The sequence below is a fragment of the Pezoporus occidentalis genome, unplaced genomic scaffold, assembly GCF_034315485.1.
Source record: "Pezoporus occidentalis ecotype Australia unplaced genomic scaffold, CSIRO_AGI_Poc_V1 ctg35, whole genome shotgun sequence".
Lineage (NCBI taxonomy): Eukaryota > Metazoa > Chordata > Aves > Psittaciformes > Psittacidae > Pezoporus > Pezoporus occidentalis.
Genome location: NW_026915483.1, coordinates 3,092,181 through 3,117,784, shown reverse-complemented (window position 1 = coordinate 3,117,784; position 25,604 = coordinate 3,092,181). Strand labels below are relative to the sequence as shown.

Here is a 25,604-nt window from a genome sequence, read left to right as displayed (position 1 = left end):
AGTCACTGGGAGAGCAGGCTTGTGCCCAGCTCTGCCCACAGCAGAGGAGCGTTCCTGGGCTGCAGCAGGCTAATTGTGGAGCTGCATACCACTGCCTTTGCATTCCAGCCTGCCACAGCCCTTTGAAGGGGGCCGCTGGGTTCAAACCATTCCAGAGTGGGAGTTGAAATTTGAAAGGTATCATGATTTTAATGAGTTCGCTGGGGCATGGCTTTGTTAACAGTGTCTTGTGTGTTTCTCATGCATGGAGCCATCAAACTGTACGCACCTTGTAGACAAGTGGTGTCTACATTGTGTAGTCACATCCGCAGACATCCTGCTTATCTCTGCATGGATAAATGGACAGATATAATTGGTATCTGATTTTCAAACTCAGGAACCCACCGTAAACAAGAAATAGAAATCTCCAGTTACCAAACCCAGGCTCAGCACGACACCCTCATTTAGGAATATGGCTCCAGAAATTAGTGTGTATGGATGCAGGCACCACCCAGCGTTTGCATATAGTAAATTATTTACTATAGTAATCATTTTAATGGATATTTCAAAGCCTTCGTTAATACAACATCATTTTTAGCAAATGATGGTACACACATGATTGCACACAGCCTTTTGGTGCTTAGGATATTTCATCCGAACCAAAAAGCCAAACTCTGATGCAGTAAATAGGATTCTGCCTGTAGGAGAGAGCTTCAAGTGTGCCTCACCATAGAGGCTGGGACATGGCTTTGGCTGAAGCCAAAGCTTTTGGTTGTGTTTTGCTCTAGATGTACAACATTAGTGATTCTGGGGCTATAGACCTTTTGTGTGGAGATGGGAGTTTTCTGTCTACTCAGTCATTAGAGTGGTGGCTCGTCTGATGATACCACCGTCAGTGTGATTGGTTTTGTGAGGACCTACTCAGGGTCATAGTGATGCCCAGTGCCAGGCACCCAAATTCCCTCCAGAGGCAAGAGGCTGCAAGGGCAGACTGTGAAACAGTCTCAGTCCTCACTGTCCTATGGTGTGACAAGCCCTAGTTTTCCTTTCTACCCATTGTGGCATCCACTGCTTCATCCACACAGAATTTGGGCTTTCTGGGTGCCAGTGTTGAGACACCAAATTACCCTGACATTGGAAGGGTGCTTTGTGGAAAGCCCCAACAAGCTCCTGCAAATGTATTTGCTCATGTAAGGGCTGCACATGCTTCATCTTGTATCCCAGCCAGTAGCAAGTGGAGGCACCATCATAGTTTTAGAGCCTTTTAGGGTTGTGGATGTAGGTTGGACTCGAAGGAAAAGTTTTGAAGGAAAGCTCAAATCAAATGCAGCACCAGATGTGCAGGTTTTAACCTGAGGTGTTAGCAGTGACTTGCACTGGACACCATGTGGATGATAAAAGCATGCACCTGAAAGCCAAACCTTAGAGAAGAAGCATGTCCTGATTGATGACATTGGTTGATGTTTTATTAAAGCAGGTGAGGACACTGTCCATTTTGCACAGGTCCTGCCCTTGGCCAATCACCACTGGTCAATATTTATAGAGAACTGTTACTCTGCAGATAGCAGCTGCCTGTGATGGTTCCAGCTGGCTTTTGCCTGCTGGTAAGTCCGCTTGTGCTGCTGCGTAGCACTGTGCTGATTCAGAGGAATGCTCCCTGGTCACAGATGCAAGCAAGCACGCTCTGCAGCTCTGTACAGTAACTTTTCTTCCTTCTGGCTTCCACTTGGCTATTTATTATTGTATATATCATTGTATATATTATTATCAGGTCAGATATAAGGAAGAAGTTCTTTACTGTGAGGGTGGTGAAGCACTGGAATGGGTTGCCCAAAGAAGTGGTGAATGCTCCATCCCTGGCGGTGTTCAAGGCCAGGCTGGACAGAGCTTTGTGCGACATGGTCTAGTGTGAGGTGTCTCTGCCCATGGCAGGGGGTTGGATCTTGATGATCTTAAGGTCCTTTCCAACCCAAGCCATTCTATGATTCTATTACTCTGGTATTGTATTTATAATAAGCCAAGGAAGGAAGTCAGCAGTCATTTCAGTGAGCTGCTGTGTAAACATGCAGCCAAGAGCCAGCCCTCAGCCCTGGTGTGTGATGTCCGTTCAGGCCAAGCAGCAGTGAATAAATTACCACTCTTTTACTATCTGGGAAGAAGTCAGAAATGAAAAGTGTTGCAGGGAGAGACCAAAACCTTGTTAAACTGTCATTGCACTTAATCCTGTCCGCAGCCAGCCTCCGAAGAATAGAGGGGACCTTCTGTTACTCAGCAAGCTGGCTTCCAAGCACTGGAGCAAACCTGCCTTTTTACATGATACGGCACATTCCCTTTTGTGCTGTCATCACTATTAAATTCAAATACAGATAAAAGGGTTTAATTTCAGGCGCGGGAAAGCGAGTGTACTTCAGCCCTCTTAATCCCTACACAGTTCAGATTTCCCAGGATTTACACTGAGCGCATATATCAGATAAAGCCCCACTAATTGTGTCCCTTCTCTTTTTCTGCCCCCCCAATTTTCTTTCTGTTTATCTGGCACTGGATGTTTGGAAACTGCAGAACTCTGTTTGGAAACAAGATCAAGTCCGTGGCCAAGAAAGCGTTCTCAGGGTTGGAGGCCCTGGAGCACCTGTGAGTAACCCACCATGCCGCAGAGCTTGGGAAAGGGGGGTCTGCCAAAAGGAGCTGCTTGAGAGATCTGCTAGCAATTTAATAGTGTCTTTGTAAACTGAGAAGCCAGTCCATTTGTGGGGGCCACCTGCTTCCTTCTCATTATAAGTCTGCCTCAACTTTGGCCTTTTTTTGTGCCAGGAACAAAGTTACAGAACATATGGCAAATCTGCGTGCTCTTAATTTTGTGATTTGTTCCTGGATAAATATCCCCCTGACTTGCGCATTGTAGGCTGTTAGCACTGAAAATACTCAATTGCAGATGTAGCCCTCTTCTCCTCCATTGCCCCGACTCCCTCCTGACCCTAGGCTCTCTGGCAGTGACACTTCTTGCACATGACTGTTTATGGTGCGGGCACTGAACGTTCCCATTCAGCACAACTGCATTACAGTGATTTGCAGGAAGCACATTTTGGCTACCAGGATGTCATTTCTTTCCTGTGTCCCAAGGCTGATGACTCCAGCAGTAATTCAGGGATAATCTCCTTTCTGAATGAAGCCAAGTTAAAGTATATGTGATATTGCTCTAGATGTTTTATTGGCTGTTGATGGTATGAAATGTGATGACCATTGAGAGCATACTGAAGGGTTAGGGCTGCCTGGCTTGGGGGATACATTCCCAGATAAAAGGTTCCCTTACTTTAATACTCTACTGAGATTTCCTCTGCAAGCAATGCTTGTCTGTCCTGCACTTGAGCCCTAAATCTGACACTGTCCTTTTTCAGAAGACAAGTGAGTTTTTCAGTCAGCAGTGGTTGTGAGGGAAGCCTTTAAGAACACCTTCTTTTGGAAACATTGCAGTGGTTTTCAGACACAGCAGAAATGTCACTTTCAAATAACTTTTCAGATGCCGTTTAGTGCAAGTATTTGCTTTCTTTATGTTTGCTGAAGGTCTAGCCTGGAATACGACATTCCTGACTATCTTTGGTTATCGAGGGGCCTGAGGAATTTCTGAGCTGTGGAAGATGGAGGTAGCTGAGGCTGAGGAAGTGTAGTGAGAAGCTGGGGTATGGAATGACTTAGTGATTCATTCCCATCATTTTTGTTGGTTGTCTATTGTTCAGCAATACTCAACATTGAAGTGTTTTGTGGAAAACCATTTCTATGAACTACAAGTGCATATGGCCTTAAGAGAGCTGCTAAATTACTTGGTGCTGGAGTCATTGCTTAAATCTGGAGAGCCTTTGCAATAAGCATAGCACCCCTTTTGTTCACATTGCCTTTGGTTGTGTTGTGCAGGAACCTCGGGGATAATGCCATCCGCTCCATTCAAGCAGATGCCTTTGCCAAGATGAAGAGCCTGCGGCAGCTGTAAGTAACTGCACTGTGCACACCATTAACGTGCAGGGATCCTTCTTGCCCTGGACGTGAGAAGTAGAACATTGTTTCCACTGGGGAGTTAGCCACTTTGCAGGGTATTTTTACACACAAGTAGATAGATGTCACGGGAACATCTTACGTTTAATAGTGAGTGAAATTAGATCATTGAACAGGTTCTTCCAGCACGTTTGCGTCTGTGCAATTATTCATCTCCGCTCAGGAAGTCCGGCCCTGGTCCTGTTGGCCATCTCTCCTTCTCACAGTGCCACTGATTTAGTTCCCAGTGGCCCCTCTGCTCCTTTGCTGTACCTGTGTTTAGGGTTCACAGCCAGCACTGACATTTCAGTGATAAGCACCATTTGAACTGGATGCACTTGTCATCCAGCCTTCTGGTGTAAAAATACGGATGTGTTATCAGAGCTGCTGCTTGTGCTCCAGGCTCCAGGCCGGGGCTCTGCACTGTTATCAGACACTGTTCCCTGTCTTGCCTGGTTTCCTGTTCTCTTCTTCTCCATAAATATTTAATCCACCATGAGTGCATTGCTACACTGGAGTAGTGCAGTGGCTGTGGAACAAGAAATCACTGATTTGGTATTTGGGCAGGTTCAGATTCTTCTTCCTGATGTTGGAAATGGGAATCTGATGGTCGCTATTAGCAGTGACATTTAATACCAGTGACTTGGGAATGAATAAGACAAACATTGCATGTCCAGTGTTTGTTTAACCACCTTATCTTTTGCAGTGGCTCTTGAAGCAAAATTGAGGTGAAAGATTAATCTTGTTAGAGAAGAACTTGTGGGATCTCACATATTGTGAAGGAACCTTTATACCATGGAGAGGGTGTCAGATATGGGCATATACATGCAGAATGCATTGTACTGGTGTCTTAAATACTAAGGGTCTCTCTGAGCTTTCCCAGCTATGAGCAGTGTTTATGCCATCATGTTTATGCCATCTGTACACCTTTGTAGAAGAGCAAAGTGAACAACTTTGGAGAATCACATCCCTGTGTTCCCTCGTTCCCTCCCTCTCCAGTCCAGTTCTTTCCCCTTTCCTGGCTAGTTTCAGACTACAGGATTTCCTGAGGTTATCGGGTAGACAAATCGGAGACTTGCATCTTCTTAACAGCGCAGTGCTGGGATTGTACTGTGCTCTTAATATCCTGCTGTGTTCAGTATGACTGTTCAGTAACCACGTCCTCAATTCAGTCCTCACCAAGTATGCTCAAACCTCAGAGGTGGAGAAGGAGCATGAGTGGTAATTAGATAGGAGAAGTGGGAGCAGTACTGTTGACTTGTGCCTCTGCTGCGTGTCTCCTTTGTAGATGACCTGCCTTAGTTTCTCTCACTTCAGCCGGGGCTGGCATTGCTCATCTCTTCCTGGGGATCGCTCTGGAAATTGATTAATAAATATAAGGCACTAGGGAGTGTCACTGGAGAGCAGGAATGGGATGCTCCGTGCGGAGATGAAATGCTGTTTAAATGTGGTGTGCATTTAACATCATTAGTGCCTCGAGGACAACCCTCCAGTCCTTTTCTTCCTTCCACCCATGCTGGGAGGGGAGGGAGGAATGTGTCTTAACATGAAAAGGCTGTGAGGACTCACAGCAGGCTTGTGTTGGTTCTGTTCCCCTGCAGCCACATAAACAGCGACAGCTTCCTCTGCGATTGCCAGCTGAAATGGTTGCCCCAGTGGTTAGTGGAGAAGGAGCTGCAATCCTTTGTGGTGGCCACCTGCGCCCATCCTGAGTCACTGAAAAGCAAGAGCATTTTTGCCATCCTGCCAGAAAGTTTTGTGTGTGGTAAGTGCTGCCTCTGTGTTCTGAGGTTGTACCAGGGGTAGGACTCACTTGGGAAGCATTTTCTTTGCCTACTGGTGTGTTATTCCGGGAGGGATTCTGTTTTGGTTTGTTATTCCTTGGGATCAAAGCAAGCCCAAGCCTGCACTTTAGAAATTTGTCATTGGCTACAATTTATTTCCCACCAAAACCACACAGCCCATTGCTTGCATCAGGGTATTCCTTACAGCGCTCCCGGAGTATTCAATCAAAAGGGACTAATGCTTGTTCCAGTTCCAGATGGGGCTGCACAGAGGTTTCCCTTGGTGTGATACTACCAAGACTGCAGCTGTAACTTTTGCACTCTGCAGTGTTCTGAGCTGCTTCTGTGGCTTTGTGTTCTGCACTCGTATTTTCTCCTTGTTGGAGATAACAAAGGGCTAGAAAAACTGGAGGAGAATCTGTCCATCATAGCTCCTTTTTGGACCAGTAAAGCATTAACATGAACCTAACAGCTGACATTATAATCTTCTTTTATTTTCTTTTCTCCTATGGTTGGTTTTAGTTCTAACCAGCACCTACTGCTGTTCTCCCACCCAAACACTGCAGTTGGCTCTGCACCTGAGCTGTGGTTCCAAAGCAGTTTTAGTTAATACCCAGCACACACAAACCTCTGCTACCTCTCTCATAAAGAAGTGTAAGTGATCAGAGGAGGCCACAGTGCTGCTGCTCATGCATCCAGCTTTTGGGGAATATAAAGGCCAGGTTTGGTGAGCCATACCCTGTGTGTGCTGTGGAGCCAACCAGTGTGGATCCTGGGTGGAGCTGCACATGGCTGTTTGATGAAGGAAAACTGAGCCTTTGAAAACACTGTTTAACCAAGTGGAATGCATGACTGGCATTGAACATGGAGCAGAAGCTTTGTTCCAGGTGTTGTCTCGTATCCCTCTTGATCCCAGAATGGCAGGGCTCTGCTTAGGTGGCCTCTGTCTGAGCGCGTCTGGGAGGCTTGTGGTGTTCCTCTGGAAGAAGAGATTGTGAAGGCTCCATTGCCACAGCAACATCACAAAGCGAAGACAGCTTTGCTTCTCCAGCGCCTGCCAAGTCCTCCAGGCACTAGTACTCCTGCTTCCAGAGGCCTGGCTGCTTAATTAAGCTTTAGTCAAATATTAAATTACACCATTTGTAGAAATCTAATAAATGAATCTGCTTGGAACCTTGCTAAAACCAACAATCTTCAGGGCAGAGACAGAGTGTGCAAAGCTTTCCACCCCAGATGGGTGACAGGCAAATACAGCTGCTTCTGCTTTGACAGTATGTGCTGATTGGAATCACAGTGTCGTTTGGGTTGGAAGACACCTTTACGATCATTGAGTCCAACCGTTAACCCAGCACTGCCAAGTCAGCCACTAAACCGTGTCGCTAAGTGCCACATCTGCCTGTCTTTTAAGTACCCCTGGGGATGGTGACTGCACCATCAATGCTTGACAGTGCTCTGTTCTTTCAGATGACTTCCCCAAGCCACAGATCATCATCCAGCCCGAGACAACAGTGGCTGTCCTTGGGAAGGACATCCGATTCACTTGCTCGGCCGCCAGCAGTAGCAGCTCCCCCATGATGTTTGCATGGAAGAAAGACAACGAGATGCTGTACAACGCTGAGATCGAGAACTTTGCCCACGTGCGGGCAAAGGATGGCGAGGTGATGGAGTACACCACCATCCTGCACCTCCGCCACGTCACCTTTGCCCACGAGGGGCGTTACCAGTGTATCATCACCAACCACTTTGGCTCTACGTACTCCAACAAGGCCCGACTCACTGTTAATGGTGAGTAGGAAGCTGCTTTCTTGTTGCATTCCTCAGCCTGAGCTGGTACAGTTCTCTCACACCCGCTTTTGGACTCCCGAGGGTCCATTCCCGATGGTGTGGAGCTCTTAACCCCTTCACACAGCTGTTTGCATCTCAGTGGATGCTGAGAAATGCCACGTGAGGACCAGATGCTGGGCTTGTGATGGCTGCCATCCAGCCAAGCACTTCAGCACATTCTTAATGGCTTTAGCTGCTTCTCTTTGGCTGTTCTGGTAGAGTCTTTGCCTAATGGAATGGCAAAATGAAAATACCAAAGGGTACAAAGAAGAGGGGCTGTAGTGATTGAAAGTTCTTTGTAGGAGAGATGATGGGGTTTCTTTCCAGGTTAATGGCAGAAGAAAATCAGCTTTGATCTCAGCTCTAATGACCCTGAGGGGGGTGGGGGTGGTGGTCTTGGGCACCGCAGACAGCTATGTGCTGTAGCCCCCAGCAGTTTAGATCTATACTGTAAAACCAGCCCTTGCCTATTGGTAATTATCATGGCCACGAAGGAAAACCGTTGCCCAGAAGCTGGTGTTTTCCCCACGGAATTGCTCATCCCTTTGTCCTGTGTCTCTCCATCAGTGCTGCCCTCATTTATCAAAACTCCCCACGACATCACGAGCCGCACGGGGACCACGGCCCGGCTGGAGTGCGCGGCCGAAGGACACCCCACGCCGCAGATCGCCTGGCAGAAGGATGGGGGCACGGACTTCCCCGCGGCCCGCGAGCGCCGCATGCACGTCATGCCTGACGACGATGTCTTCTTCATCACGGACGTGAAGATAGAAGACATGGGTGTCTACAGCTGCACGGCACAGAACTCTGCAGGCTCTGTGCTTGCCAACGCCACCCTCACTGTACTGGGTCAGTGCTCCAGGAGACCAACTGGTGTGGAAGTGGGAACTGGAAGGGATTGATGTTCATCCTCTTCAGCAGTTGCAGATATAGCAAAGGGGTAAAGAGGCAGCACTCTGCATTGAATCGTGGAATGGTTTGGGTTGGAAAGGACCTTAAGATCATCCAGTTCCAACCCCCTGCCATGGGCAGGGATGCCTCACACTAGACCGTGTTGCCCAAGGCTCTGTCCAGCCTGGCCTTGAACACTACCAAGGATGGGTAACCTGTTCCAGTGCCTCACCAGCCTCACAGTAAAGAACTTCTTCCTTATATCCAACCTGAACTTGCCCTGTTTAAGTTTGGCCTTGTTTTGTTCTTTTATGTTGTAGTTAACTAATGAAAAATACCTAACCCCAACTGGTGATGGAAGGGCCTTAGTGGTGATTGTTAGATATGCTGTGGTTTACAGCTGCCATGCTCCTGGGCACGTGGCTGCGCATGTGTTGCTTTGTATTTGTCTGCAGGAGCATCAGGTTAAGTACTGCTAAAAGAAACCTGTTGTTACACTGTGCCCATGAATTAATGCCTGTGTTTATTCTCCTGCAGAGACACCATCTTTGATTCATCCACTGGAAGACCATGTGGTGTCTGTAGGTGAGACTGTGGCTCTTCAGTGCAAAGCCACAGGGAGCCCACCTCCCCGCATTACCTGGCTGAAAGGTGACCAGCCCTTGGTTGTGACAGAAAGGCATCACTTCACCTCTGGCAACCAGCTGCTGATCGTGAGGAATGTTGTCTTGGAAGATGCTGGGAAGTATACCTGTGAGATGTCCAACACACTGGGGACCGAGCGCGCTCACAGCCATGTGAGCATCCTGCAGTCTCTGGGCTGTAGGAAGGACCGCACCACTGTGGGGATCATCACCATTGCTGTGGTGTGCAGCATCGTGCTGACATCTCTGGTCTGGGTTTGCATCATCTACCAAACCAGGAAGAAGAGTGAAGAATACAGTGTCACCAACACAGGTACCTCTAGATTCCTGTTAAGGCTTCCTCTGACCTTTTGTGCTGTCTGGCTTACCACTGAGGCTGGATCAGGTAGCTGTGCAATCACACTGGGAAAGCAACTGGCTTATCTTGGTGGTTCTGTTGGCTCAGGAAGCTGGAACCAGCTTTCACTTGCTGTCGAAGCATGTTCAGAGCTGCATTTCTGCCCTTGGCTTGCTCTTCAGAAAGATCTGTTCCACTTGGCAGTGGTTTCAGCCATTTCTTTGCTACATTGATTTTTCCATGGCCATAAATGATAACTCTTGAGACAGTCTGGATTATGTCCATATGCTGGGAACCTGCCTGTCTTCTTGGGAATCTGTATTTTCAAAGACTTTGTATTCAAAACTTGAAGACGACTTTGAAGCTGGAATCCCTTTTTCCATGCTGCCTGGAGGAGCTGTTTAGCCGTGCTGATGAGAGGTATCCCTCTCATTTTATTGCTTCCTCCTGATAATTCAGAGGGGATAATTTGGTGCTGACATAGGTGTTGCAGTGAGAATAAACTCTCCTGCCCTCAATGGGAGGCAGCCTCTGAACAGAAGTATGGAAGAACCATAATTCCTGAAAATCTAGAGCTTCATGCCTGGCATCATTGAGTTTCGCTTGGGAAACTGAAATTGCCTAATGTAAAATGGAGAAAGCAAGGATAGCCAAGGGGCTCAGCCTTACTTGCCTGCTTAAGTGAATCAAAGTGCTCTCCACAAGTCTTTTACCCATGACTTTGGGAAACAGAGGGCTTGAGTTGCACAAGGTACTCTGAATTTCAAGGTAAAAAGGAAGGATTTACTTGTTCTGAAGAGACAGTTCCACCTCCACCTACCTTGTACTGGCCATGCCAAATGCAAACACTCGGAATGGCTTTATCAGCACTATTAAGCTTTGAAAAACCAGGAGTGGGGCTTCTGAGGGGAATGGAGTATTTTAGGCAGTTTGGTTTCCATTGCATCTACAGAGAAAGCCAGTTACAGATCTGGTCCCAGATCCCTCTTTAAAATGTGATTTTACATGCCTTTGAAAACAGAAGCTTTTATCTCTTAGTGGGAACTGATATTTCTGTGCTCCCATTGCTCTAGATGAGACTATTGTGCCTCCTGACGTGCCAAGCTACTTGTCTTCACAAGGGACTCTTTCTGACCGGCAGGAAGCGGTCATCAGAGTCGATAACCAACAGCCCAACGGGCACGTCGACAGCAACGGTGAGAACCGCTTCTATTGTTCCTTCTGTAACATCTGAACTTGATGGGAGGAGGTAGAAATCACAGTACAGAGTACTTCTGGGCTTGTTAGGGGTTATCTGGGAGATCTGCAGAATGTAATTCTCCAGCTACTGCATTTATGCAGAACGAGGATGTATCTCTCACTGCACGAAGCTGTGCTCTCCCGGTAATAACAGCGTCCCTACAAGCAGGCAGCTTCAGAAACTGCTCGCTCAGGCCCTAAGGACTTATTTTTCTGCTAATTTTGGATTAGCTTTTTGGCACCAGCGTTACTCCTAGTTAAGCTCTACTAGAAAATACATTAGCATTGCCTGGCCCTGCCTTCAGGCTTAGAAATTAAATGTTGGGGTTTTACAGCAGTTAAAGGCAGCATGTTGGGAAGGAGCAGCTCAGCAGCTCTTCTAAACAAAGATTCTCCTCAGCCTGTACAGCATTAGTTCTGTTAAACATTACCTTAAAATTATCTATTATCTCTAGTGCTGTTTTTCCCCCCTTTCACAGCTTTTACAGTAGAAATAAGACTTAACAGAGTCATTTAACTGAGCAGATGGTTGTAATCTTTAGCCAGATGGTTCGTTTGTTACAGGTATGTGTCAGACCGATGCTGGAAGGTGTCCAGATGTTGAAGCTCCTGCTGTAGGTTGCAGACAGCCAAAGCTGTGCATCGGCTATAATAAAGACACTTGGAAAACCGAAGACATGGCTGATGGAATCCTTGTTCCAGATAAGACAGGTACTAAACCCCATTAATCTGGAAAGGTATTTGGTGTTTGTACAGATCAGAAAGCCCTCCAAGTCAGACAGCGTTAAAACAAGAGATTGTTCTCAGGTGTGAGCACAGTAAATTTACTTTTCTCCTGCTCTCTTTGATCCTGTATGGAGCTTGGGTAGCTTGAATTGGAGGAACTGTCAGAAAGAGGCAGACTGAAGCTCACAGTTGCTGCTCCTTGCAGCTGGCTGATCGGTATTTGAGTTGAGCTATTCCTAAAATGTGAGAGCACTTTCAAGCTGAAGGTGTTAAAATGTTCCATGCTTTCTAAAGGCTCTGTCAGCTCCAGAGCTCAGCTTTGGCTTTTCATTCGCAAAACTTACAGGTTATTTTGGGCACTACACCTGCCTCTGCTCTTTGCCAGTTTCTTGGGTGTTACACTTGCACTGTTCTATTTGTGACTGTGTTTTCTGTTCTCATGCTGTATTGTAATAACCAGAGGGAAACAGCCAGTGAAGCACATTTTCTCTCCAGGAGAAACTGTAAAGTTTAATAATGGAAAGTTGTGGAGTGCACTGAGGAAATTAACTTTCAACAGTTAGAAACTCCTTCCTGCTTTGAGCTCTGTTCATCTGCTAATGCCACTGACAGCAATAACATATCTTAGGATAACTGCGTGAGTTGACAGTGATCCCTGTAAAGCAGCAGCACAAACTAAGAAAGGTAACTCTGTTTTAAAGCAGGTACAGGGAAGTTCCACTTTCTGTTCCTACCCTTAGAAAGTCTGGAAAGGGAGATAAATACATAAAGGAAATAAAAACATAAACCTAAAACTTTATTTTAAAGCAAGTCACAATTTTTTTTTGGAGTAAAATAAAACCCAACAAACCAAATCTATTAATTGGAACTACCTTTAGTTATAGCTGGAGTTCTGATAGATGCAGGTACTTCTAGCCCCTATATAAATCCAAGAAAGGTGTGTATTAGTGAGAGAGATTCCCCCACTGCCTAAACAGAGCTGCCTTTCCTTCCCTTCTGCAAGCTGTGCCTCGGAGCTGACAGCTTCCACCTGCTTAATGTGTTTGTTGCTGCTCTCCCTTCCAGGCTATGGGCTGCCCGTTGTGTGCACGGACTGCAGCGGCAGCACAGACAGCACCAATGTCCACATTTACCCCAAGGAGGCTGAGTACTACTCCGAGAGCCTTAAGACTCTGGAGAGCACCTGCCCAAACGCACTGAGCAGCAAGGAGCGCAATAGGAAGCGGGGTGCAGGCACCAGCCTTCTTCATCCTCAGCCGTGCAACGGGATTGCCAGTGGCAAGAGGATGGACACAGACGGGACCCTCTACCCCAGCAACCACGATAGAATAAGACCTGTGAGCACCACCAGCCCGCTGCTTGGAGACAAACAGGGTATGTGATCCCTTGGGGATGTCTCTTTCCCCCCTCGTGCAGTGTAATTCCATCTGGGTTTTAGCAGAGCCCTGTTTTCTCCCATCAGCATTTTTGCTGGCTCAAGGGCATAAATCATAGAACGGTTTGGGTTGGAAAGGACCTTAAGATCATCCACTTCCACCCCCCCACCATGGGCAGGGACACCTCACATTAGGCCGTGTCAGCCACGGCTCTGTCGGAGCTGGCCTTGAACACTGCCAGGGATAGAGCATTTACTGCTTCTTTGGGAATGACAGTGGCAGGGTTGGTTTATGGGGTGTGCTGGAGGCCGAGCACCACCTAACCACACTGCTTCCCTGGCTTGTTTCACAGGCTCTTCACAAGCAGCAGCAAAGCTTTCAGAGCTCAACAACCTTAACTTGGTGAGGGCTTCCCCAGCAGGAGGGTCACTAAAGCAACTGAACGTGCTTCCGGAGATCCCCCCAACACTACTGGATTTGCAGAGCGAAGCAGGAGTGAACCAGCCCCTCCTGTCCAACGGCGACGCACCCGAGCCCTGCGACTCCCATCCTGAGCTGAAGCCACCCCATAGAGCGCTGGACTGAGAGGACACAGATTAACACACACACTAGTTTATTATTTTTCCCTTTTTTAATATTTCTTTTGCACAGAGTATAGAGGCTACTACCTCAAATCTTGAACTGATGACCTGTCAGAGGCAAACAAACACCTGAGGTATGAGAAACAAGCTTGTATGGGGAACAAACTCCTGTTCGAGCGTCATCTGTTTGTACATAGTTTAAAACTTCCCTGAGAAGTATGAAGTGTTCAAAAGTTGACTTGCATATGAAGCACATAAATGCAAGGGATTATTGTGTAAAGAGAAAAGTATTTGATACAGTTGTACATAAGAGTTTTCATATATAAATATATATATATAAATATATATATATATATCTTTTACAGAGGCTATTTTAATCTTTAGTGCATGGAAAACTGAGTGAAAATTTACCATTTTGGCAATATTGTTTTCAATATCAGGTTGCTGTTAAAACTTTGTGAGAGAAAATAATTCTGGTGCCTTAAATGCATAAGCAGAACTGTTCCAAAGGGATTGCCCTCTTTTCAATGGAAGTTCCTTTAAGTCATGTTATCAATTGGGTTAACTTAGCACAAATTTCCTTCCCCTCTGAAATTTATTGCACTTACATTTAGAATGGAGATTTTCAACTGTTTCAAATGAAGTTTCTAGGGAAAAAAATGTGTGGTGAGGGATTACATAGCAACCTGATGTAGTCCTGGTGGTGGAAGAAGTTAAATTCCATTTTTGTTTTCCAAACAGCAGAGAAATTAAGTGTTTGAACTGTGACGTTTGAGCAGACCACACAAGAGGCACTAAATAATCCACCAACAGCGCAGAGCCCCAAAACAACCAAGCAAAGGCATTTGTGACTGGAGAGCACCAGCACAAAAGCAGTAACGCACAGAGTAAATGTGGGGTGGTCACAGGCACTGCACTGCTCAAAGCACCTCGCAGCAGAGGCGTTATCTGCCCCTAATACACTGGGCACCTCCAGCCCTAACACAGCCACTTCCCTTTGCAGCTGGACACAGCTTTGCCTCTGGAAGGTACATGGAATGATGGAGCTTGGCCCTGTTTGGAAGGAAGAGCCTGTGCCAGTAAATGCATTTTCACACCCAAAAGAAATCCATCTGTTCTGGAGGGGGTTTGAAACCATAGAGCTGTTTTGACAACAAAGCTAAACTCACGCTCCTGAGCTGACAGCTGTACCCTTAATTCATCTGATACTTCTCTTTCCTGCAACACAATATTACATTTTCTCATTGAACACCATTAACCCAACCCGCAGCCAGACTCCCTATATGAAAATATCCGCTTCAAATGAATTAGGCTGCCTTGTGTAGCAGCCCTGGCCTGCTCAGAAATACACTCATTCAGAAGGGAAACTGTATAGTTATGGTTGAAAGGGCTCTGTTAAATGGCAGTGTCCCAAGTATTTTTATGTGGTCTTTTAAGTCTGTCCGTGAATAGGGGGGAAAAAAGAACTACCCGCATTGGTCACACAGATCTTTGTCACTTCTGACTTCAGGATGACGCTCTGTACTTACAGAAAGGCTGCTCTCTGTTGGTACCCGTGGATGGAGAACTCCCAGTTATTTGTAATTTGAGTTCTGCTAACATAAGGTTGCTAACTCTGGTGATGACTACTTTGGGGGAAGGTTTATTAGTGGGGGGTGTTACTACTTTTTCCCTTAGGAACAACTCAAACACCAGTTCCACTGAAGCCAAGTGGTGGAAATCCACCTCTGCTAGTTTGGTGAAGCTCAAAACAGGCATCATAGGTAAGGGCAGATACATTTCATTTGCTGTTCAGTTCCATCACTTTCAGCTCTGCCTGTGCTGGTGGATTCAGTGTGGACCAGCTGAACCTGACCTTGAGGCAGCGAGGCATAACTCAGCCAGGTACCTGTCTTTATCAGTCCCTGACTATTGACATGTTTGCACTTTGGGGCAGGTGGCTGATGATGGTGAGTGCCAAGTTGATTCAAAGCAAAGGAAATGGATGTTTGGGAATTACGAACCCAGCATCATTTCCCCTTTACCAGAGGGCAAACTGCGCTGCGGAGCCCACTTGCAAGGTGCAAACATTGGGAATGATTGGGAAAGATGGGAATGATTTACTGAGCTCGTTTTGCTGGTGGAAATGTCATCACCATTGCAGATACCAAGCATATTTGTCACATTAACATTGGAAAGTAATGTTTCTGAATCAAGTTAACTGCCTAATTTTCTGACTTCCACTAAATATGTGAATTTGCTGCTTCTAAGAGGCAATGTGAAAGAGGAAGTATTACTTTTGTGTACAAAGTTATTTATTTATTAGAAAAATTTGGTACAATGTTGTACATTGACAAACATGTAAGATATTGAAGTGTCTAACAAATGGCATTGAAGTGTCTTTAATAAAGGTTCATTTATAATATTACAGCTGTTTGGTTGAGAGTGAGCATTTGGGAGTTTGGGTTGAAAATACAATAAAAGTCTAATCTGTTGCTATACTCTTTTCTGTCTTTCTCTGACAAAACACCTGAAATCAGACCCAAGACTCTACTGTGAGATACTGTAGATCAGCACAAGATGCTGGCCACCTGAACTGGTGTATGGGGTGGAATTTGGGGGCTGGGGTGAAAGATACAATAAAGACTTCATAAGAAATACAGGTCTAATATATCAGCTTGCTTAAGTAGGTGGCAAGGTGTCTTATCTTGGCACTGAGATGACCAGATGAGCTGTGTGCATTAAAGATGGAAGAGAAACAGGGCTGGGATAGCACCGGCTGTGGCTGCAGCTGTGAACACCTCTGGTTTGCCCTAAGTCTAACCTAAACCTCACCCTGCATGGAAATTCCAGAGGTAGCTTTAGAGATAAGCTGGAATTCTTCTTTTATGTTGTTTATGTGGGGGGTTTTAAATTAAAAACCAGTATTTCCTGCTCCAAATTGTAATTTTGGGTATAAAGCAGATTTCCCTGTGAGGGTGCTGAGGCACTGGCACAGGGTGCCCAGAGAAGCTGTGGCTGCCCCATTCCTGGCCCGTGTTTAAGGAGCAACCCGGTCCAGTGTGAGGTGTCCCTGCCCATGGCAGGGGGTTGGAACTGGATGAGCTTTAAGGTCCCTTCAACCCAAACCAGTCTGGGATTTTCTGAAACTACTCTGATACCCTTTAACACATGTATGAGTTTAGAGGGAGCCTTCAAGAGGACAGTGCCTGGGCCGAGATTCACATTCTGTTGTTCTGCATTATCCCGGTAACTGCCTCAAATTAATTTGTCAAGTTTTGGTAAATTTGAAATAAACCATTTCATATAAAACAATTTCAAAACACTGCTAAGACTTCAGGCAAACAGGAAGCAGGGGAAAAACTAAACACACAATCACAGAATGGTTTGGTTGGAAAGGACCTTAAAATAATCCAGTTCCAACCCCCATGCCAGGGACACCTCCCACCAGACCATGTTGCCCAGGGCTCTGTCCAACCTGGCCTTGAACACTGCCAGGGATGGAGCATTCACCACTTCTTTGGGCAACCTGTGCCAGTGCCTCACCACCCTCACAGTAAAGAACTTCTTCCTTAAATCTAACCTGGTTTGTTTAAGTTTATTTTATATATATATATATATATATATATATATATGTGTGTGTGTATATATATATATGTGTGTGTATATATATATATATGTATATATATATATATGTGTATATATATATGTGTGTATATATATATGTGTATATATATGTATATATATATATGTGTGTATATATATATATATATATATATATGTATATAAAAGTTCACAGAAGACACAACCTTACCAGTGGCAGGCAGCGCTGCTGCACCTTGCCATGAAACTGAGCAGAATTAACCAGCCAATATTGGCCTTGGCTGAAACTCCCCATTTTAATGGGGAATTAAGAAGTACACCCTTTGTTCTTATGTTTTACTGGTTTGCTGTCCTGGGTTCAGCAGTAGCAGTCATTTTTCTCCTTCTTAGCAGCTGGTGCAGTGCTGTGGTTTTGACTTTCGGCCTGGGAACAGCACTGATAACACCAGTGGTTTTAGTTGCTGCTAAGTCATGTTTACTATGACCAAGGACTTTCTGAGTCTCATGCTCTGCAGGGAGGAGGGGAAGCTGGGAGGAAGCAGAGACAGGACACTGACCCAAACTAGCCAAAGGGGTATTACATACCACAGCACGTCATGCCCAGGATATAGAACTGGGAGCAGTTACCTGGAAGGGCTAGATCACTGCTCAGGTCACACTGGGTATTGGTCAGCAGGTGGTGAGCAGTTGTATTCTCTTCCCTTGTTATTTCCCTTATCATTATTATTACTGGTGGTAGCAGCAGTGATTTGTGTTATACCTTAGTTACTGAACTGTTCTTATCTCAACCTGTGGGAGTTACATTCTTTTGATTCTCCTCCCCATCCCTCCAGGAGTGGGGGGGAGGAAAGGTGGAAGTGAGAGAGCGGCTGCGTGGTTCTGATTTACAGCTGGGCTTAAACCATGACATTTGCCAATAATTTTCTCAGTTTTGGCCACAAAAAAATGGCTTATCACTATGTCACGGGAGGACAGTGCAATAAACCACCCAGCCTTAGTAAGCCCGGACATTGAGCCTGAGCAGCAGCCCGTGTCTGTGCAGGGGCACGGCACCCTCTGGTCATGCACTAACCTGGTTTGGTATTTGTTCTCTCTCGCTGCCTCTGTACATCTTCCTGCTGATGAGAACAGCCTCCCAGTCACAGCACGGCACCACCGCTATGAGTTCAGGTAACACAAGAGCATTGGGATGACCTGGAAGCTGCATTCACCGCCAGTCTGAGGCCAGTGCTGCACAAGCCCGACCACGGTCACACTGCACCATGTCCCAGCACACAGCTCCCCCCAGCATCCCAATGCCCAGGGAGCCCCTCGGCTGAGCCCAGGGAACACTCGTGAGCTGCTGGACCCAGTCCCTCAGATCCCACCGCACCGGTGCAGCATGAGGAGGGCGTTCAGTGCATGCCAAAGATGCTCTCTTCAATATAGACTTCCTGTGTCAAGCGTTAACATACACGGTAGTACCTATGATGTTTTGGTAGATGAGTAACAAATATGGATTCAAACAGCAAACAGCCAGAAAAACAGGAATACAAAGTGTTCTGTATTTATGCTCTACTAATGCTTGCCCTTTCCAGTAACATTCACTCTCAACCCTTCCTTCTCTTGCAAAGAAAGCTCATTATAATCGTCCTCACTGCAGAAGCTGGCTGCTGGTGTAAACCTGGGGCTCCCACCCCAGACCCTGGTGATAACTGAGTAATTTCAACAAGGCTTTTCCCTGAGCTTGTCCCTGCACCATTTCCTAACATGAGAGCAGCAGCAGAGGTTTTCTTTGCCTGCCAGCATCCCCCTGAGAGCCCTCAGGATCTGTCCATACACCAGCAGGAGAACCTGTGCGTTCTCCCAGCCCAACCTTCCTGGTCTCCCTCCTGAGGTTCTGCTTTTCCAGCCTTCTGCTCCTCAGCTGCTGTGGGAGGAAGAAGGCTGAGCTGCACGTCTCTGCACAAGCAGAGCTGTAAAATACTATAAGCCCATGCTTTTACTGGAGAAATGCGAGTCCAATTAATGAAGCTGCACTGGCTCCCACACAGGAATGATTGCTGAGCACCTGTAGGTATCAACAGGAATATAAACTTCCACAAAACACAGCTCAAATCAGAAACAAATGGATTATTGTCTTTTACAAAGAGCTCTCCCAACCTGGAGCACTCTCAGAACTGTAACTCCATCAGCCCCTTCCCCACCACCAAACCCCTCCCCGCGTTACGAGGCAGGTGCCACTGAATGATGAAAACTCGCTTTATTTCAGCCTCCATGCTCACAAACCCCTCTCCCTGCAAGAGTTCTCACAGCAGTGCTCTCAGCCACTGTAATTGGCTGTTGATACCCCTCCCCAAACACCACTATTTTGGCAGGACTCTCGCAGTGACCTCACTTGCTTTCCATGCAGGAAAATTCCTCATTTGGGAAGTTGGATTATTGGAGGATTTACTCTTCTGTAGCAGTGAAAGCAGCTCAACAGCTGCTGCAGCACGGGTAAGGGGCTGCGGGAAGAAAGCTGTATCCATGGGTGAACTCCTCAGCATCCTCTCCAGCAGGACATGCCTGTGTCAGAGCAGCAGCTGCCGAGTCTTCTCATATGTCCCCAGGAAGATGAAGCCTCCCAGGCTGATTCCTGCCATCCGTGGGACAACACCTGCAAACAAGCTGAAGGCAAAGGCTGTTTGAGCAGATGAGAGGAGAGAGGATGCTGCCTGGATGCTGCTGGGGCTTCAGGAGACAAAGCCAACACAAACTCTCTCTTGCTGTTGTCTTCAGTCCCACCCCACGCTCACTGGATGAACCTGTCTGGACTTCCCTAACAGAGCACTGTGGTTTTTAACCTCACTCCTCAGGTGCTGGAGGCTGTGGGCCATGCACAGAAAGAGCAGCTCAGACACATCCCCACGCAGGGCTGCAAGCATCCCACCTCCCACTGCCCTCATGCAGCCTTGTCAGAGGGAACCCCTCTCCCTACCAGGAGCTTCCCATGACACACACAGCCCTGCTCACCGCAGCAGCTCATTCCCATCACACACAACAGGGACCAGCAGGAATGGCTGCAAGCGTTCAGCCATCACAAGTTTTAGGTACCTGATCCTAGTAGTTCTTGGAAGTTAACAGGAAGCCCTGGCAAAGCCAATTGGCTCAACACATCTAGCTGGTTTAACAACTTTGGGACAGGCCAGTGTATCCTCCCAGAAGATTACAGGCTTCCCTTGTTGCAAGCAAGGATTAAACATTAGGCTTGAATCCGTCTGGCATCCCCTCACTGATCTACGCCTGAGCAGCAGGAACCCTTCACAGCCCAATGTGGCTGAGCTCCCAGGACGCTGTCCTTGGTATGGTGCCTGCTGGGAGCATGTCCACCATGGGACAAGGTGCAATTCCCAGTGAGATGGAGATGGAGGTACTCCCAGGGAGCAATTTGCTTCCCCACACCACGTTAGTCCTGCTGCACCGGGGAATCCAAATCCACTGGCTGGGTTTTGCTATAATGAGCTTTGCTCAGCAGCCTGGAGCACAGAGGCACATGGAAACATTTTATGGCTTTACTAGACAGCAATTGGGTCTATTACCATAATGACAGCTTTAAAACAAGGTAATTTGTACAAGGCATGTACGGACAGAGTGCTGATAGGGTAAATCCTACGGTGCAGCATTGCTCTCGGAACGCTCACCATCCTTCTGCTGAATCCAGCAGCCCTCATTACAGGAGGGGCAGACATTCATCTACAGAACAGCCCACTCGAGACACAGCTATTACACAAACAGGGGCAGATAACTGAGTTACCCAGAAGCTGCATCCCTGGCAACCTCTGTTACTAACCATCACTTCCAAGAATCCCAGCCCTTCTCGCCCCAGTTTCCCACCTCCACCTGCGGCCTCTCCAATCAATGCTTTCCCTTCTGCAGGAGGGTAGCACGGAATAGCTCCAGGGCTGTCCTGAATCCAGAGATAGCTGCAGGCCTGATCCAAACTGGTCCCCACCTGCCCTCATCAGCAGGTGAGGTAAGCCGAGATCATTTCTGCTGGCCCCATCAGACACTGCTCTGGTGGACACAGATCTGTCTATTGGTATCTGCTGTTTGTACAGATTGCCCCTAGCACCCTGCCACTCTTCTCTCTCTGCCTGGATTTTCCCTTCCGCTTCAACCATGTGCATGCCTTCCAGGGTTCCCACCCCAACAGTCCCAGCGGCCAAAGGCAATGGGTTTGGGTGACAACTCAGCAACCAAAAGCAAATTCTTTCTCAATAGAAACAAACCAGGATTCCTAAAGTTACTCCTTTGGACAGACACTGCAGAGCCTGGACACAGCATGTCCCACACTGGAAAAGGCGCTGTGTGCTCGGCCACAAAACCTCTGTGTTACACTCCGAACCAATGGCCATGCTGAGAAACACCAAGTACAGCCCTGCACTGAGCTCGCTCCCTCATACAGCCTGTGTTTCACAGAGCTGCAAGCCCCAGGCACAGAAACTGCTTTCACCACTCACATTGGGTCTGGAAAGCGGTGTGGTTCACACCAGCCATTCCATGTCTGCTCCAACTGGGAAGCTAATCTGAGGAACAGGACACCTTGTGTAAATCACCAACTACACACAAGCTGGGATGTGCCACTGCACCAGATTTCTCATTCAAATAACCCTTGTCTTTCTCATGGAGCTTCATGAACAGGTTCCAAACACCACCATGTCCTCCTTGCATGAAGAGCAAGATGTAAACCTGCTCTCGTGTGAACAGCTCATCCACACGATTGGCAAGAGCGAAGAGGCACACGGATTCGCTCACCTCACCCCTATCGCACCTCCTGCCACAGGTCTGGCTCTCCCTGCACAGAAAGGGATGTGCAATTTCTTGGCATGAAGCAGAGGGATTTACTAGGTGCAAGACCAGGAAGCCGAGGCCTGTGCTCTGGTTTTAATAAGGTGGCAATAAGCAACACGTCTTTCTGCCCTCAGAATTCCTCCTCTTCAAGTACGAGATTTATTAAGAGGAGCCATAAATCATTTCATGCAACTGGCCAAAAAAGCCCGACATTTTTATTGGTTTTGATTAATAGATTCATAATTGGCAGCAGGCATGGCAGCCTCTGCGTTTATTTTTCCCAAGACTTTCTTCCTTTTCCTTGCAGCTGACACAGCTTGGCCTCCTCTCCATGTTACTTCTGCTCCAGACTAGCTTATTGTTTTGATTTCAATTGAATTGTGTTCCCTTTGGTCTGACTCCACTGGTGCCATCTTTAGGCAGAGCTTAATTTTGGGTTGTTTAGAAAAGGGCACTGCTGAAACACCCTAAAAAGAACACAAACACACATATTCATTTTTCCCCTGGGGAAAAGGGGAAGGTTTCTCCAGCCAAATCCATGCCTCCTCACACCCTTCTGCCATTAGCAGAAGATGTGGCCTCACTTCTTCCTATGTTCAAAACATGCCCTAGAGTCCATCAAGCCATGTAGGACCCAAAACTCATCCACTGCCACATCACCTCGCCACCTCAAAGAGCAAACCTGAGCCCTGCTGGGCGCACAGCTGGGCGCCTTCCTGCAATCCGTGTTCAGGAACTTCCTGCAATTTGTTTTATTTTCCACATGTGTAGAAAGAGAATTCGACTTTTATGAGGTGGTCAAGCGGAGATCACATGTGAAGAGAAAGCTGTCCCCCGCCAGGCTGCGATGTGCACGCTGCTGAGAGCGACAGCTTACACATGTTAAAGCAGCAACTGAAAGCATCGGCCACATCAAGTGGATTAACAACCCATGAGAAATTACAGCAAAAAGTCTCAAGGAAAGCTTCCAATAACCTCAGTTTCAAAGGGACATGGAGGGGGTGTCCCTACCCATGGCAGGGGGTTGGAACTGGATGATATTTAAGGTCCCTTCCATCCCAAACCATTCTATGTTTCTATGGCACCACACTGGCATTGCCTGCTCCCACCATGCTTCCAGTAAGAACAGCAAATACAAAGGAACAGAGGAGACCTTGCTGGTGTTTGCAATCAGTAGGAAAATGCCAGAAGGAGGAAAAGACTGTCCACAAGGGACACGTGGCTCCGGCACTGGCCTTCCCTGACATCTCAGGAGGGGTGATTCACACACTTCAAGATGAAACTGTGGTACTCACTGCCAGAAGATACACATGCCTGAAGTTTAACCGGGTACAAACCACAGCTGCACACATTCATGGAGAAAAGCCCACCACAGGCTGTCAAACACAAAACCACACTTGCCTTCAAAGTCTGGAGCTAAGCTTGGAGACTGTACCATGGATATATGCCCATTTTCCATGCAATTCCACGGACATTGCTCCCAGCCAGTGCTAAGGCGAGGACACGAGACTTCCCTAGAGGGACTTGTTATTAGTTACCCCACAGCAGCTCCCTGACCATGTAATTGAAAGTCTATTCCGTATTAGAGTAACAGTCTTGTTCGGAAACATCCTGAATGACCAAGCAGTCTTTCTTCCAACAGGAGTTGCCTATCCCACATTGCCCTTTTAGTCCTCATCACGGTTGTAGTAAGCGTGGGTAAAGCCCTTCCCAAATCTTCGTTTGCAAAGCCAAGCCATCAATCAATCATTTAAATATAAGCAGACCATCCCACCTGCTGACACACACAGATACACCACCTGAGATACATCATGTCCTTACCCCGACAAACCTTGTGTCCTCCAGATGCTACCAAGTGCAGCCAGAACATTCCCACTAGCATTGCTGGAACCAGCCTGCACCACAGAAAGAGACAGATTGGAAACTGTTGGCAGAGAGGTTTAGTTATTTACTGAGCTCCCTGACTATGGTTAGTGCCACATTACAGGTACTAGAGACATCCTAATGACCAGGCACAGTCTCCAGGAACGAGGCAAAGGGCAGAAAGGGAAACCGAGGCATGGAAGAACCGAATGATCATGCCAAGGTCACAGAGCTCATTAGATCAGAACCAGCTATTCAGTCCCTTCTGCACTACACTCAACTCTATGTCCAGCAACTGACACTGGAGTAAGACATTAACAGAAACACACTCAAAGCACCAAGAAGTAACTTTGCTGGTCACTGCAAGAGGACAGCATCCTTGAGATTGCCTTGAAAAAAAAACCCAACACAACAACATGAGTAGTGTATTGCATGTGAAAATAGCCTTGAGTGCATAACAGAGGACAAACAGCAGTATTACAGACAATTAAATTACATGCATGATCTAGTTAGTGTGAGATGACTAATACAAAGATGCTGTTTGGGGCTCAGAACACCCTAAAGCATCATCATTCTCTTACCAGTGTTGACCTGGTTGCTCACGATAGCAGCAGACATAAATGAAACCCAGTTCTTACAGTTCTATCACCCATACTGTCCAAAGGCAAAGAAGCTGCAGCAGGTAGAACACCCAGCAATGAGATACACCCCACTGCAGATGCATGTGACTCTTACTAAACTTACTGATGATAAAAGCAATCCTCCTTCTGCCCTGGTTGGCAGATGGAAGCCATCACAATCTCTATGGCTTCAAATTTTAGGACAGAAAATCCAGTGCCAAGCCCTCCTTGCACTCTGAAGCCCAACAACTGTCAAACCAACAGCAGAATAAATCCCTGATGGGCAGTTCAGCTTTGAGTGTCTGACTCTGCAAGGATTTTCTCCTAAAGACAACACATGAGGCTCTGAAGTGCACAAGCACAAGCCCTTCTCAGACAGGGAAAGGACCAGAAGAGCAATCTGAGGAAAGAAGCAACAATTTCATCAGTTCTGTATGCAGTACCTGTTCACATCTAATCCTGCCTTTGAGGACAAGAACAGAAAACAGTAATAGATGCTGGATTCCATTCTGTAATGACCATAGAGAAACTACCCAAGCCATTCACCTGCATGTCCACTGGCCTCCTCCATTCTTACCTTTGCCAACATAATTCTGGTCTTTGCTACATCGAGAGGTGTGGTGACTGCAGCTGCAAATCCACCTGAGCAAATGAAAACACCAAACACAAGTGAGACATTGTTGGGTGAATAGGAATGCCACACTGCCTATAATTCCCATGGCTGTGGTCAACACTGCTGCTCCGTTATTAATGCCTGCAGAATGTTTCCTCACGTCACAGTCCAGGTATGTTTGTTGAAGGTCTGTACACAGAGTGTTTTATTCTTGTGTGTTGACTTAAGGAAACAGCTCTATACCGGTTAACTGTAAATCCAAACATCCCCATTGAGATTACTGTCCTTTTGTTTTGGACTCTGTACAAATACAAATATATGAAGGTCCTAAGGATAATGGATTCCACTTTCAACATCTACAGACAAGTTTGAAAGGAAGAACCTGCTTACTCATTTGCAGAGATAGGAAAACAAGGTCATCACACTGTGTTCTGCCTTAAGAATTAAAGTCTGACCATTCAAATGCCAGATAGAAAGAGGAAAGATGCTCTGCATCTGAAACACACATGCTTCAGACTAGGCTATCCACAACATACAGATGGACTGGATCTGGACTTCACCTGTTAGACCTGGGACTCTTGTTTCAAGGATAAAAGATAAGTCAATGTTTTTGATGGAGCTCATCTCCAACAAATGAAACCAACTCCATTTTGGGTAACAACAATGTGAAGATGCTCAAGGGTCTTTGGAAACGGACAGAAGTCTGC

At 46.8% G+C, this 25,604-nt stretch overlaps 2 protein-coding genes across 11 annotated transcripts in view; one reads left to right on the top strand and one right to left on the bottom strand.

Moving 5' to 3' along the window:
• The window catches only part of LRIG1 (leucine rich repeats and immunoglobulin like domains 1), a 90,566-nt gene extending 74,679 nt beyond the window's left edge, over window positions 1-15,887 (top strand). For 3 of the 6 annotated variants that reach the window (XM_062630274.1, XM_062630275.1, XM_062630271.1), the window contains exons 10-19: window positions 2,539-2,610; window positions 3,889-3,960; window positions 5,607-5,770; window positions 7,254-7,574; window positions 8,181-8,462; window positions 9,042-9,461; window positions 10,559-10,681; window positions 11,271-11,435; window positions 12,516-12,824; window positions 13,179-15,887. In XM_062630274.1, coding sequence (XP_062486258.1) covers window positions 2,539-2,610; window positions 3,889-3,960; window positions 5,607-5,770; window positions 7,254-7,574; window positions 8,181-8,462; window positions 9,042-9,461; window positions 10,559-10,681; window positions 11,271-11,435; window positions 12,516-12,824; window positions 13,179-13,411 — 2,161 coding nt within the window. In that variant the 3' untranslated portion in view covers window positions 13,412-15,887. The remainder of the gene's footprint in view (window positions 1-2,538; window positions 2,611-3,888; window positions 3,961-5,606; window positions 5,771-7,253; window positions 7,575-8,180; window positions 8,463-9,041; window positions 9,462-10,558; window positions 10,682-11,270; window positions 11,436-12,515; window positions 12,825-13,178) is intronic. The other 3 variants (XR_009966934.1, XM_062630272.1, XM_062630273.1) reach the window with 3 other exon arrangements.
• A 3,329-nt stretch (window positions 15,888-19,216) lies between these two features.
• The window catches only part of SLC25A26 (solute carrier family 25 member 26), an 83,424-nt gene continuing 77,036 nt past the window's right edge, over window positions 19,217-25,604 (bottom strand). For 4 of the 5 annotated variants that reach the window (XM_062630287.1, XM_062630284.1, XM_062630285.1 and 1 more), the window contains 3 exons: window positions 24,862-24,926; window positions 23,623-23,696; window positions 19,217-19,638 (listed from right to left, as the gene is read on the bottom strand). In XM_062630287.1, coding sequence (XP_062486271.1) covers window positions 19,542-19,638; window positions 23,623-23,696; window positions 24,862-24,926 — 236 coding nt within the window. In that variant the 3' untranslated portion in view covers window positions 19,217-19,541. The remainder of the gene's footprint in view (window positions 19,639-23,622; window positions 23,697-24,861; window positions 24,927-25,604) is intronic. The other variant, XM_062630286.1, reaches the window with a different exon arrangement.